Source organism: Anguilla rostrata, chromosome 2 (genome assembly GCF_018555375.3).
Source record: "Anguilla rostrata isolate EN2019 chromosome 2, ASM1855537v3, whole genome shotgun sequence".
Lineage (NCBI taxonomy): Eukaryota > Metazoa > Chordata > Actinopteri > Anguilliformes > Anguillidae > Anguilla > Anguilla rostrata.
Window position 1 is genome coordinate 62943625 of NC_057934.1, and position 14598 is coordinate 62958222.

The 14598-nt window shown below is 45.7% G+C and overlaps 1 protein-coding gene across 2 annotated transcripts in view; it reads left to right on the plus strand.

Moving 5' to 3' along the window:
* LOC135248784 (voltage-dependent T-type calcium channel subunit alpha-1I-like) overlaps positions 1 to 13678 on the plus strand; it is a 98247-nt gene extending 84569 nt beyond the window's left edge. For both annotated transcript variants that reach the window (XM_064323713.1, XM_064323712.1), the window contains exons 31-35: positions 2798 to 2947; positions 5338 to 5472; positions 6241 to 6385; positions 6598 to 6815; positions 7111 to 13678. In XM_064323713.1, coding sequence (XP_064179783.1) covers positions 2798 to 2947; positions 5338 to 5472; positions 6241 to 6385; positions 6598 to 6815; positions 7111 to 7767 — 1305 coding nt within the window. In that variant the 3' untranslated portion in view covers positions 7768 to 13678. The remainder of the gene's footprint in view (positions 1 to 2797; positions 2948 to 5337; positions 5473 to 6240; positions 6386 to 6597; positions 6816 to 7110) is intronic.
* Positions 13679 to 14598: the final 920 nt, after the last annotated feature.

Genomic DNA, 14598 nt, shown 5'->3' on the forward strand with positions numbered 1-14598 from the left:
TGATCTCTCACCCCCCCACAACTTGGAAGGGCAACCATCTTCATAGAAAGAGTTCCCTCGTTCTACCTAACTCCCTCCTGGTTTTGGCCTTGCAACTTGGAAGGAGCAATTAGGCAGGAAGGAATCCAGTTCAGAGCTGCACAGGAGATCCCTAAGGGAGTCTGGGAGGACAGCGGGAGATGGTGCTCAGATGCTGCAGAGCATTCAGTGAGGATCAGAAAGGGGGAGAGAGAGAAAACACCTCTGTAGAGTGGATCTCTGCACGGTCTGCTCAGGAGGGTCTTCCCTGTTGAGTGGTCAGCCCTGAGGCCAGACCGATGAGGGTCTAAATCAGGGCTGCCCTATCCTGTTCCCGGAGATGTTCCAGTCCTGTATGTTTATGATTCAACCCTAACAGAGCACGCCTCATTCGACAGCAAGAGATCTCCTTGAGCTGCTCATTAGTAAACTGTGCCAAATTAGGGCTGAATTGAAGACCTATGGAACAGCAGATCTCCAGGCATTGGGTTGGGTAGCCCTAGTCTAGGAGGTCATTTTGACCAAAAAAAGGAGAGCGTTGGGTAGGTCGAAAATAGCATGTTCTTGGGTTTTAGACAGAAAGGGAAGAAGACAGACAGGATGGCAGTTCTGGAAGACAGGGGTCAAAAGTGGGTTTCCTGAGCTTGTTTGAAGACTATGGGGGCACATCCAGGGATGAATCTGTACGTGTCCTTGCAAAAGATTCCTTCCCATACCCCCATTTTGCTAGCAAAAAAAAAAAGAAATTGAGTTATGAATTTATGAGTCAGGAATCTATTTACATCTCAATTCACTATCAGTATGTTGGCTACAGTAAGTAAATAAATAAGGAAAAATGAATGAAGGAGATGTTGAAATAAGCCAGTGTATAAACAGATGGTAGTCGTGGGAACTGGGAGGTTTGTAGGAAATTATAATATTTTGCATTGTTTCTGGTGGAGGACTCAGCAACTCCATCACTGCAGTTTTAAAGTGGTGTCCATGATTCCGGAAGGGAAAAGTGTAATACGCGTGCACTGCCCTATATGAAGCTTTTTAACTGCTTACACTCAGCATCCCCTTAAAAGAGAATCTGATTTGAACAACCATGGAACTACTAAACATTGCACACAGTAAACCCTGACAGAGAGTGTATGAGTTCAGTAAGGGACGCTCGTAAGGTAAAATGCACTCGATCGGAGTTGTTTTGCACTGAGCATTTGACTGTGTACTTGTCTTTGTTTCATATTTTAACAGTAAAGTTTTGCACCTGTCGTTTGTGCAGTGATGTGATGACTCCTCTGTCACAACAGCTGGAATTCAATCACTGTTTTGCCTTTTCTTTAACTGAAAATTATAACCAAGGATTTTTTTTCCCCTTCACAAGCGCAATTCAGCAATCGCTACAAACTAAATCACCAAAGTGAGTTAGCGAAGAAAAAGTGCAACGCTTGCATTCAGTTTAGGTAGTAAAAGTAAAAGTGAAAAAAATAAATAAATAAATATGAGCCAATGGCTGCATGACTTCAATGGCTGGCTGGGAAGGTGTAGACACGTGTGAGCCAGCACTGCCCTGAACTGTAGGATGTTGCAATGAAGGAGAATTTGGATTTTGGTGAGAAAAAAAACAAAAATTAACAGATTGAAACTAGTTAAACAAACTGATTCCTTTGCAAGGTCTGGCATGAAACATCTGGTATTTTCAACACTTGGCTCAAGTTGGTCATGTGTGAGAGTATACATAAGGGTATAGTGGCTACTGCCAAGTGTGTGTGTATGTGAGCATGCATGTGTGTGTGTTCATGAAAGAGATTAAAAAAGAGAGAGCGTGAAAGAGAGATGAAGAGAGACTAAGAAAGATACTTTCAGTAAGGCAATGTGTGTGTGTGTGTGTTTGTGTGTGCTTTTGCAGTGTGCGTGTGTTCATGAGAGAGATAAAGAGAGAGTAAGGCAGACGTTCAGTACGGTGGTGTGTGTGTGTGTATGTGTGTTCATGAGAGAGATAAAGAGAGAGTAAAGCAGACGTTCAGTAAGGGTGTGTGTGTGTGTGTGTGTGTGTGTGTGTTCATGAGAGAGATAAAGAGAGAGTAAGGCAGATGTTCAGTAAGGCTGTGTGTGTGTGTGTGTGCATGTGGGGTGTGTATGTGTGTTCATGAGAGAGATGAAGAGAGAGTAAGGCAGACGTTCAGTAAGGTGGTGTGTGTGTGTGTGTGTGTGTGTAGTGTGTGTTATGGCATGGGGTGTACGTTCAGTAAGGCTTTGTGTGTGTGTGTGTGTGTGTTCATGAGAGAGATAGAGAGTAAGGCAGACGTTCAGTAAGGCAGTGTGTGTGTGTGTGTGTGTGTGTGTGTGTGTGTGTTCATGAGAGAGATAGAGAGTAAGGCAGACGTTCAGTAAGGCAGTGTGTGTGTGTGTGTGCGGTGTGTATTCAGTAAGGCAGTGTGTGTGTGTGTGTGTGCATGTGCGGTGTGTATTCAGTAAGGCAGTGTGTGTGTGTGTGTGTGCAGTGTATATTCAGTAAGGCAGTGTGTGTGTGTGTGTGTGTGTGTGTGTGTGCGGTGTGTATTCAGTAAGGCAGTGTGTGTGTGTGTGTGCTGTGTGTATTCAGTAAGGCAGTGTGTGTGTGTGTGCAGTGTGTATTCAGTAAGGCAGTGTGTGTGTGTGTGTGCGGTGTGTATTCAGTAAGGCAGTGTGTGTGTGTGTGCGGTGTGTATTCAGTAAGGCAGTGTGTGTGTGCATGTGTGTGTGTGTGTGCGGTGTGTATTCAGTAAGGCAGTATGTGTGTGTGTGTGTACTGCAGGAGAACTTGTGGCTGGACAGCGTCTCCCTGCTCATCAGAGACTCCTTTGAGGGTGAGATGCTGATGATTGACAACCTGTCTGGCTCCGTGTTCCACCACTACTCCTCTCCTCCGGCCTGCAAGGACTGCTGCCGGCACCACCCACAGCAGGTAGGGTTGTGTGTGCTGCCAAAATGCAAAGTGAATCAACTCCCTGTGTGTGCATTGCCAAAATTCTCCACGACACAGTGAATCAACTCCCTGTGTGCACATTGCCAAAATGCTCTGCGACACAGCAAATCAACTCCCTGTGTGCACATCGTCAAAATGCACCGCGACACAGCAAATCAACTCCCCGTGTGCACATCGTCAAAATGCAGGGCGACACAGTGAATCAACTCCCTGGGTGCGCATTGCCAAAATTCTCCACGGCACAGTGAATCAACTCCCTGTGTGCACATTGCCAAAATGCTCTGCGACACAGCAAATCAACTCCCTGTGTGCACATTGCCAAATGCACCGCGACACAGTGAATCAACTCCCTGGGTGTGCATTGCCAAAATGCTCCATGACACAGTGAATCAACTCCCTGTGCCATTGCAATGCTTGACACAGAATCAATCCTCAATAGTCAATGCACTGCGACACAGTGAATCAATTCCTTGTGTGCACATTGCCGAAATGCTCTGCAATGCAGTGTATCAGCTCCCTGTGTGCACAGCCAAACTGCTCCGTGAAACAGTGAATCAACTCCCTGTGTGCACTGCCAAACTGCTCCGTGAAACAGTGAATCAATTCCCTGTGTGCAGCGCGCACTACGAAATGCTCCACGACACTGCGAATCAACTCCCACCCCCTCAACTGCTTTAGCAGTGAAAAATGTATACGAATGCAACAGAAGTTCCTTACTGTTGGTTCGTCACATCGCGCAATTTTGGAGTTTGACATTCTGCTGTTTGCGTATATGCGTGCAAATGCGTGTCTTGAAATCAAGTGAAATTGGAATTTCTGTTTACTTCTGCAATTAATCAGTTAAAAAAAAAAAAAAAAAAAAATTTAAGTTAAGCTTGTGCTAAAAGCCCCGATTAATTGAATCGTCATCCTGGGCAGAAATGCAAAATCATCATGCAAAAGCCACATATTTGGTATATTTGGATGCCATGCAAATGAGGTATTACATTTACTTACTGTACAATTTCACTTTCCTCAGGGGATTTTCTCATTAACTTAAGTTTCATTATAAATACCGCTGGAAAGCACTTGATAAGGTCAGAGCATGCAGCAGGCTCAAAATACAAAAATGTACCGCTATCTCAAAAAAATAAATTGCATCATTGCCCACAGCGAGTTACTGTTTCGAATTAATGAGCGGTTTTCATTGGCTTTTCCATTCAAACCTGTTAACGGGCCAAACTGAATCTCAGTCATGAGATTAGTTCTCTAATTTGTATGTGGCAACCACAAAAATACAGCAAATATAGATTCTCAAATTGAAATGTGTTTTAAATAATAGTCCATAAGAATATTCTAGCTCTTGCAGAATTCTATGGTATTAGTTGTTTGTACAATATGTGTTTGTACTGTATTATTTTTAAATGAATAATATTCCTACCTAAATACCGTTGGTGGGATAATGTACTGTTGCAATGCACATGAGGGAGCTATGTTTGCTGTGTTTACAGGCCAGTGCAGAGTTTAGCGATCTGCGTATGTACGTTGTTATTGCCAGGGGCACAGTGGGTGGTTATGTCCATGTTACAAATATTTTTTCTTCGATCATTTGTTTCTGCTCTCTTACGGAGAGTGACAATCTTGCATTTCCAGTAGTAACAATACACTGTCAAGTAGGGTGGAAGGGTGGGGGAGGAGGGGGGGTTTGACTGCTTTTTGAGGTGGTGGGATGATAAGAGTGAGGTCAACAGATCTGCAGGGGCACACGCCCGCTCTCGTTTCAATTGGGAAGGCGCCCCTGGTTATTGCTATGCAACCAACTGCCTGTGGATCCACATATTGGAAACCACTGTTTTAACATGGGGTGAAGATGATTGCTCAGCACTGCACCATTAAGGAACATTAAAGAAAATAGGCCCCTGGCTTGCCTACGAGTACGCCCAGACTGTGCCAGGAAAATGCTAAATCACAGTGTGGCTGTCAAAGAGTGCATATTTATGCCTCACTACCTCAGTCTTCCTTTGCTGGCCCACGCAAATTTCAGCAGGTCAATCTCACCAGCCCCTACTTTTTTTGCCTCATCTGTGATTTATAAGCAATTCATGCCCTCGCGTCCTAGAAGCAATCTTCCTGTTTTCAGTGTCCGTCTTTGTGTGCTCTCTCCAATTCCTGTCCAAAACGTAGAAATTCAGTCAGAATGTGGGTGTGGAAGTGTTCCTGTCCAAGAACTCAGAAGATCCTTTGCAGTATTCTCTCTCTCTTTCTGTCTTTCTCCCTCTCTTGCTGTCTCCCTCTCTCTCCCGCTGTCACACACTCTCTCTCACACACACATGTACTCTCTCTCTCTCTCTCTCTCTCTCTCTCTCTCTCTCTCTCTCTCTGTGTTTCAGATCCAGCTGGCTGAGATAGAGCAGGCGTCTCTGATGTCAGAGCAGCTCTCGGACAAGTCCTCTTCGCTGGCGCTCCCCGACGACCTCAGCTTGGACGACCACAGCGTGTACCAGCTCCTGGTGAGAGACAGCAAGGTACAGCAGGTTCCTGTGGCCCCTTCCAGATAGCAGAGCCCCCCCTCAAACCTTGTACACTTTCCACAATCTACAGGTTTAGACCCCTGGATGAAATGACTCCCTGTGTGCTTCTTAGCTCCAGTCATTAATCTGTGTGCTTATTTTTAGTCCGTCCATATGGCGCACCGCAGCAAAGTTAACGGTAGCTTGGACGATCCACGTCTCCGCTTGCTGCGTGCTCTCGTTCCATCCGATGTGGCTCGATGCCTCGTTGGAAATAAAACCTAATTATTCCATAATTAGAAGGCGGCGGTGAACATACTGAACATAGCTGACAGATGAGAACAATGAAGTATGTTTTTGTGTTTTTTTTTTGTCAACGCTTATTTAACAGAAGGTGTGAAATATGTAACAGCCTAAGAAACTTTAAATCGGTAAGAACAGAGTGCTGGTACATGCATTTTTTTAGAAGACGCCATTGTGCCGCAAACAAGCAAGGCTGAGAGGCTGATTGGCTGAGAGTGAGGCTGAGAGGGAGGCTGGGAGGGAGGCTGGGAGTAAGACTGATTGGCTGAGAGGGAGGCTGGGAGTGAGACTGATTGGCTGAGAGGGAGGCTGGGAGTGAGACTGATTGGCTGAGAGTGAGGCTGAAGTGAGGCTGAGAGGCTGAGAAAGAGGCTGAGAGAGAGGCTGAGAAAGAGGCTGATTGGCTGAGAGAGAGGCTGAGAGCGTCACCGACAGGCTGTGTGTCAGGAAGGTAAACCCCTCTGCCTGTGTCTCCCACAGGAGGGGAGGAGCAGCAGCAACTCCCACAGCTCTGAGGAGCTGGGGGGAGGAGGTGCAGTATCTCCATCCTTTGGCCCCAGAGCTGAGGAGGGGGGAGGTCTGTTTGAGCTCCAGGCCCCACACCTCACACCGTCCCACAGCACAGGTATGCCACGCCTGCTTGTCAAAACTAAAGGTACAAAGCCAGATCAGCTTTGGGAGAAAGAGAACGCTGACATGTTTATTCAATGATTTACTCGTGACTGCAAGAAAACCCAAGGAAGAAATACAGGAACACACCAAAATGACTATTTGCATAGAGGGACTATTAACTGTTGTTAGACTGTTAGACTGACAGTTCCTCCTCCCTGCCCCCAGATGGCGCTCTCTTTGGCAGTGGCTGCTGCGGAGGTGGGGCTGGGTCGTCCCCTCTCTTTCACCTCCCTGCGGAGTTCTTCCACCCTGCTGCCGCCGCCCATCCGAGCAGCCCTGGTCTGGCAGGCGTGCCCAGGGGCCGAGCTCCCAAGCTGGCCTCCCCTGCCTCCTGGGCCTCCCTCAGGTCCCCAGGGGCCCACAGCAGGGAGCTGGGCCAGCAGGTACCAAACACCACTGGACTTCCAAATGAAACCCAGGCCTCATCCTGATTTTAATAATGAAAATACAGCTGCTACCACTACTACTACTACTGGTGCCACTACCACTATAATAATAATAATAATAATAATAATAATAATAATAATAATAATAATAATAATAAAAGAAGAAGAAGAAGAAGTATCATTGTTGTTATTCTTGTTATCATTATTATTATGCTTTTTATGAGCATGTAGACCTGGCTCAGAATAGCTAAATTGCTCTCATACCTCCTGGTGTCCTCTCTTCTCCCCCCAGGTCCCGTCCCACAGTGACTCCTCCCTGGCCACAGGGAGCTCGGATGGCAGCCTGCAGACCACCCTGGAGGAGGGCCTGTGCTTCAGCGTATCGCCCCCTAGAGACCTTCACCTGCCGCTGCCTCTGCTCTGCCCCATCCCGGCTGACTCCGGCTGCCCGCCGGGAGAGACCCTAAGACCCCTTACGCACCCGCTGGCCGAGCCCCCGGCCGCGTTTAACCTCCAGGCCACCAGGGGGCACCAGAGGAGTCAGAGCAGCTGTGGAGGCAGCACCAGCCCTGGCTGCAACAGGCAGGATTCTATGGACCCCTCCGACGAGGACCTGGGGATCGGAATCGGAGGAGGCGGGTCCAGCCAAGCCTGCAACAGCGAACACTTATCGGAGACTCTGAGCAGCCTGTCGCTGACCTCGCTGCTCTCCCCGAGCTCGCTGGGACACCCGCTGGTGAAAAAGTGCAACAGCACCGGCAGCCTGGAGCAGAGGAGCGCGCCGGCACGGGGGAAAGAGGGCCGGCGGCTCTACGGGATGGACCCCCGGGGTTACCTCTCGAACCCTTGGACTGCGGAGAGGAGGGACAGGGAAGGGGAGGCGGGGGTCAGCCTCGGGGTGAAGAGCACCAGTCAGACCACAGTCATGAGCTCCAGGAAAAACAGATGAAAGCTTCTGTAGTCGCTCCCCGCCAGGGGAGCCCCGCCCTCGCTAGCCGAACCGCTAACTCACACGCGTTCTGTGAACTGCTCCCTCTCTTTTGTTCGTGAAGCGTCTCTGTGTTGTACTTCCCCTCGAACGGTGGAACGGGAGAGCTCCTGGTTTCAGGGAGAGAGAGACAGGCGGCTGCTTCCTTCGGAGTCAGCTCAGGCAGGGAGGCACTGCCTGTTCAAAAAAGAAAGGGGGCTAATGAACGAAATGCAGGGGAAAGAAGTGTTGAAAACCCTGGTCGGACATTCAGTGGTGTTGATTAGCATGATTTTAATGACTAGATTAAAGCAGACAAGCAAAAATATTTAAACGGGGCCAATGTAAGGTATGAAGTCAGTGGTAACTAGATAAAACACCAGTGTTTCTTTGAGCAGGCCTCTGAATGGAATGTGCATCTGTGATTGTAAAACAGGTGGTAATTTGGCAGAAATGTTTGTGTTAGGGATTTGACAGGAAGAGAGAGCCGCTAATGATATTAAATGAAATGAAGAGAAAGGACTGTGATGACCTGACCTTTAGACCAAACAGCCTCTCTCTGAGAAAGAAAATTGAGCTTTCATGAATAATTTGTGTTCAGAATATGCCACAGCCCAAGTGTGTGTGTGTGTGTTTGCATGTGCGTGCGTGTGTTGTTGTGCCTGTATGTGTGTGTGTGTGTGTGTGTGTGTGTGTATGTATGCGTGTGTGTGCATTTGTGTGTGTGTGTGTGTGTATATGTGCGTGTGCGTGTGTGTGTGTGTGCACGTGTGTGTTACTCCTGTGTCTCTTAGTCAGAGTGGCAGCTCTCAGTACTGGACAAGCAAGGAAAGCAGACAGGAGTGCTCGTCTTCACAGGAGAAATGAAAGGGTAGGCGTTGCCATGGGTTGTCATGGGAACGGCACGAGTGGGGAGAGACACCGTGTTCAAATTGCTGCTCAAACCCATGTGTGGAAGACTGAACCAACACGAGGAAGGCGAATAATGTAGCTCACAAAAAAAATAATAATAGTTTTTAGTGCAGTGTGAGATCGCTATATACTGTGTACATATAGATTAAAAAAAGTTAAACACACAGGCAGTTCTGGGATCATTTTTGTTTTCTGACTATTTTTAAGACGAGAAAGGAAGAGAGGGAATAGCAACGTGTCTCCACTTTTCTTGGGTTTCCTTAACCATGGTTTCCCTCCTTATCTTTCGCAAGTGGCTTCCAGTTCTGTATGGTATGTGAAAGGAGAGATCGTTCAAGTAGAAAAAAATCAAGAAAGAAAGCTGCTTTGTCTGCATAGGAAATGGCCTCTTAGGATTCATGAGATTGCAAACGTTGGTTCCCTTCGGTATTTCTGTAATTTAATTACCAACGGGGAACGGAACGGATTGAATGGCCTACTGGAGTTCATCATGGGCAGGTACCTCTGAGAGGACCGTGAGTTTGTTGTCCCTCGTTCTGTGAACTGATTAAGTGATTCTGTCATTCTGAAATCTCGAAAATTCTGAGTGTCATACATGAAGGTTTATGAGATTCTCAAGAATGTATTGTGTAATACATTCATGTTCTCTGGCATGGATGTTGAACGGAAAAAAAAGGATGCATCCTCTTTTCAGATGTTTTATGCAGACCGGTCCCCTTCACTGTACCTTTGTGTGTGACACTCAAAAACAGCAGGCATTCCAGAATTCCCAGAGTTGTATTATCATTGTGCCAAAGCCTCATGTGTAATAGATGTTTTTTTTAATGGTTGTTGTTAGTTAGAATAACAAACAGGACGCGGGCTGGCGAGGTCTCGAGTGACGCTGTTAGTCTGACGCGTGTAACTGTTTGACCTGTGGAGGGCTGTTTGACCCGTGGTCAATATGTGCAGTATCCACGCTGAGCACTCCTTTAGAGGAGTAGGGTCTTCTGTTCTAATTGTGAAAAAGAATTCTGCACACTCGTGCTGTCTACATGTCTTTGTAACGGTGTTAAGATAAATAGATTAAAAAAAAGATGGGTGACTACGATATATATGGGCTGATTGGGTTTACAAGATGTCCCGGTTTATTAATTTATTTAATTTTATTTATTTATTTTTTTACTGTTAAATGAGATTGCAAATTCAAGGATGCAGATAGACCCCATACATATTGCAAGTGGGTACCCACTAAAAAGACAATGAAGGAAGTCAAGAGCATTTCACTAATTCAAAAAAAAATTAGAATTCTACTTTCTATAATCTGTGGTACCATTCTTAGTTTCTGGGACGGGAGGCCAAACACCTCTTATTTAACCCTTTGAAGAGTAGGTTTTTTTTTTTCTTTTTCAAAATTCTAAGTCAGTGTTCTTGATCTCCATTGCTTATATTTACCAGTAGTAACTGTTACATCACCATTAGTATGTTTGTTGAGAACATACTAATCGCATATTTGTGATGCTACACCTCAAAGGGTTAATTTATGTTTCCGCATAGCAACAACATGAGAACTGCTCGTATCGCGGTCATGCCGAGCAAAGGCGATAAGTAAGAAGAACTCAGGGCTTTGAAAAACATAAAAACAAATGTGCTTTGGTTTTATTTGGGCCTGGAAGTACTGAACTGAACATACCCTTTGCGGTACTGTTTCTGAACAGCAATTTCTCTGTGGATGTTGGTAATGAAAAAGTGTTCTTGTATCTGCAGAACAGTTTGTGTTCATTTCTGCTTTCATTCTGAAGGTCCACTTCATCACAGTCCCTTAAAAACTGTTGCACTAACCATATTGTAAACATACCTGGGACAGCTCTACACAACCCAGATCCTGGAGTGCCTGAGATGCTTCAGGTTTTTGCTCCATCGGAGCTTGATTGGTGGATTATTAAGAGTCTGAGCCTGAAGAACCCAATTCTGATTGGTTAAAAGCGGAGTGCCTCCATCACATGCCCATTTGTGTCCAGTACCTGATAATTAATGCAGTTATGTAGTCAGTGTTTTGGATGGAGCAAAAACCAACACAGCATCATGGCCAGGCTTCCCGACCCCCCGACTTTGGACGTTTGCATGGTACCTTCTCCCCCGGTGGACATTTTAGAGCATTATTTTTGTATTTTTTATTGTATTTTGTGTTCTTTGACGCTGCACAGATTTAAACATGAGTAAATGTAGCATGGTCCAAAAACTGGAAATGTATTTGCACATCACGTTTCAGCCGATGCTGCTGCCAGCACAGGTCTGTCGGGAACATTGCGTAACTCGGGCATTCCTTTCCTTGGTGATCACTTGTGCCAAATGTCCCGGTGCAGTATTTTTGGCAGCTCTGGTTTAAAAAAAAAAAAAAAAAAACAAAACAAGGCCACACAAGGCAGCGAAGGACAGAATAGCCCACATGTCACCAAATGGAGTGAAGTCTAAGCAAACATGCACTGTCAGTGTCAGCTTCCCATTTTTTGATCAATGACAGGAACGCGTCATACCTGAAAATGACCACATTGAATTGCACGTTTGCTATTTGTTCCAGCCAGTGGCATGCATTAAAAAAAAAAAAAAAAAGAGTGAGAGAGAGAATCTTAGAGGTTTGTGGTTATTTACGAGTGTCTGCAATGGTGTGTTTGCGATCTTGCTTCAGCAACAGTCCCGTTCTAGCAGCAGTGTTGCTCTCTTACTTCACAGGCATATGACACACTCAACAGTCGCACGTATACACAATATTTCATTACTGTGGCGTATTTGCACTGATATTGTTTTAAAAAAAAGTCTTCATTTGTAGAAGCTTTACCAGAGGATGCAGCAAAGATTGAGGCCGGAGCAAATAGGATGAACTACTGTTAAAGCAAAAGGTAGATGTGTGTGCAGAAAATGACCCACTGAACGTTTTGCAAAACGGTGTGTGGGTGGATCATGTCACACTCTTAAATCCCTCTCTCGTTGCGCTCTCTGTGAAATGCTTTGTGACGCTCTGCGTTCTGAATGCTCCCCAGATCTTCACTGAGATGCTTCAGTGGGAACCCAGAAAGCTGTCAGCCTCACCTGGCTTCCATTGTAAGGTAAAGAGTTTTCCTGACCACGCAATTATGTGTTGCAGAGAATAAGTAAGCTGAGATTTCTTAACTCTGATTTATTTTTGCACACACACACACACAGACACACACACGCACACGCACCCACACACACACAAGGTGACTGCCGCGTCTCTATTAATAACTTTCTCCCAGCCGTCATTGTCTTCCAAATGTCGCAGTATCCCCCCTCAAACCTGCTTCCTCCTGCATCACTCTATAGGGCTCACATTAAATCTAAACAAGGAAACACCAGCAGCCCACGCACTCCTCACCCGTTGCTGTAGAAATATGTGTGTGTGTGTATATGTGTGTGTGTGTGTGCGTGCATATGTGTGTGGTGTGGGAGGGCAGGGGAGGACAGTGAGGAGTTACTCCTGCGCAGGACGTGCAGTTTGATCAATCCTGGGCCATTGCTTGTGTCATTTTGGCCAGTGAAACATAGCACTTATGCTTTCAGGGTTTGATGGAATGCCAGTCAAGGTTCTGTTTCTTGGATCAGGTCCTATCAATCCCATTTAGCGGTCTCTTGTTACTTGTTACTGTCTCACATTGTATATGCATGTAAGCACCACGCTGTAGGACGTGGAAGCATCCTGTAGGACCGTACAGTCTTGTCCATAGGTTGGTGTGTACAACATCCCACATGCATAATTTTACTTTATTTTTTAAGTTCCCTACAACACCAGAAGCCCAAACAACTTGAACTGTAGCAACGCAAGACTCAGCCATTAGAGTGCACTTAAACGGTGAGCAGGCCAGCTTCACACGTTGAAGTGCGCCCTCTCATCTTGTGAGAGTGCACTACAGTAATGGCCAAATCCTGGTCCCTTTGTTAAAGCTCGGCGAGGAAACCACATATGCTGTCTGAGTTCCTGGGTGGGCAGACAGGTAGACTGGCTGCAAGCCGCAAAGGTTTCTCATTCCATCAGGTCAGGCTGTTGGACCACTTTCCTAATGTGCTTTATTATTTTACTACGTTCTGTGGTGGTTCACGGTCCATCAAATACGACATACCGGGTCACCCAGGCCACTGGACGAGCTGAACTAAAAGCAGTACAATTGTAGCACTGTCTTAGTGTGTGACACCTCTGTAAGTGAGGTCACAGACGTTTTTGTAAAGGCTTCTGTATATGGCCGTGCGTGAAGCCTTTAGAAAAATGCTGTGACCTCATACAGCCAAGACAAGAGGACAGGCGAGTCCCAGAAAGGTTAGAAAATAGAATTTGAGATTGTGTTCTTTCAGGCGAGCGCAGAATTTGTACTGCTGAAAAATCAATTAGAATGATATACTAAATACTCATCATTTGCACTGCTGCTTTTGCAACGGGAACTGATAGCCTTCATTTGTTGTTTTAGGAATGGTCCTGAAGTATTAAACTGAAAACTCCATCTTGTTCAGAGTTGTTTGAAGAGTTGTTTGAAGAGTGACAGCTGGTTAGGTCACCGATCACACCTGTGAATTAGCTGTAGACGTCTGCTCTGTGCACCTGGTACTCTGCCCAAACAAGTTTGATCAAGGCTTCATACGGACGGGTTTCTGCCCAATATCCGTGCTGTCGGAAATAGTTAAGAACTTTCTAGTGATTTTATTCTATGAAAATAATGTATGGAAATTGGCAAAAGAAAAAGAATAATTAAATATTATCACGGCCAAGCACTCGACCTGGCAGATGTATATCTGAGCTGCATATAAGAATGGCTTGCATTTCCTATCCAGGCATCTGCAATGGCATTGCTTGTGAGACTCGCAGGGACTTTTAGTTCTCCTCCAATCTCTGAATAAATGTATTGGAAAAGATCACCTGCATAACAGGTTGGGGCTCAGTTGTGCCAGAGGCTTTGGAAAACAAATTTCTGAGGGATATATAAAAGTATAGGGGGCTCATATGATATCCCACTGACAGGAGTGAGGAATGCGAGCTGCAGCCCCCCCCCCTTCCAACACCATCAACACTAGTGGCAGGTAAGGAGCTTTGCATGAAAAGAAATAGGGAGAGGGTTTTAGGGGTGGGAACAGAGTTTACAGTAGGTATATGCTTTTATGAAGATGACATGCTTCTTAAGGGAGCCTAAATGAAGAATGTCTTCACCAATAGGAGACTGAGTCATGCACAGCTCTGTGGACCTCTTTCATCATGGTCTCTAGCACTTCACTGCAAACTCAACAGCAACCAGATTGGTTCCAGCTACATGAAAACCATACCTTTCATTCACAGTGTCAACTTAATTTAAAAATAAATAAAACTCTTGCATCTAGGTTGCAATTTCAGACGCATGGAAAAAAATACCAGTTTTGATATACATGCTCAGGTTGAAAGCGAAGGTGAAGTGGGATTGCCACAGCCAGGCATGAGCACTCAGTAGCAGGGCTTTGATAAGAGGTAAAGCCTCTCGTGTTGCTCATCGGCAGCTTCACGAATCCGAACTCTACACCGCATGGTTCTCAGGCTCAGAAAGCCCAAGGGAATCTAGTTCCACATTAGCTGCTGGTTTAAAAGTGTGGTCATCATACACAGTGAGATTGACAGCTGCCTGTGTCCCGCGATGGACCACACTTGGGGATGACTCATAAGGTCACGGGTGGGGTTACGTCTCATGTATTCTTAGAACAGATTTTAAATAACGTCGCAGTCCTAACAATTCCCTTTTCTCATGGATTTTATAGCCATAATTATTTTACCTTATCAGTTAACCTCCGAGTGGCAAAAATGTTGATATTAATTTTGTTCCGGGTCAAAGGTCACGTATGTAGGGGGCATTTCTCCTTTCTCATCTCAAGGAGTTCATTCCCTTTGGCTTT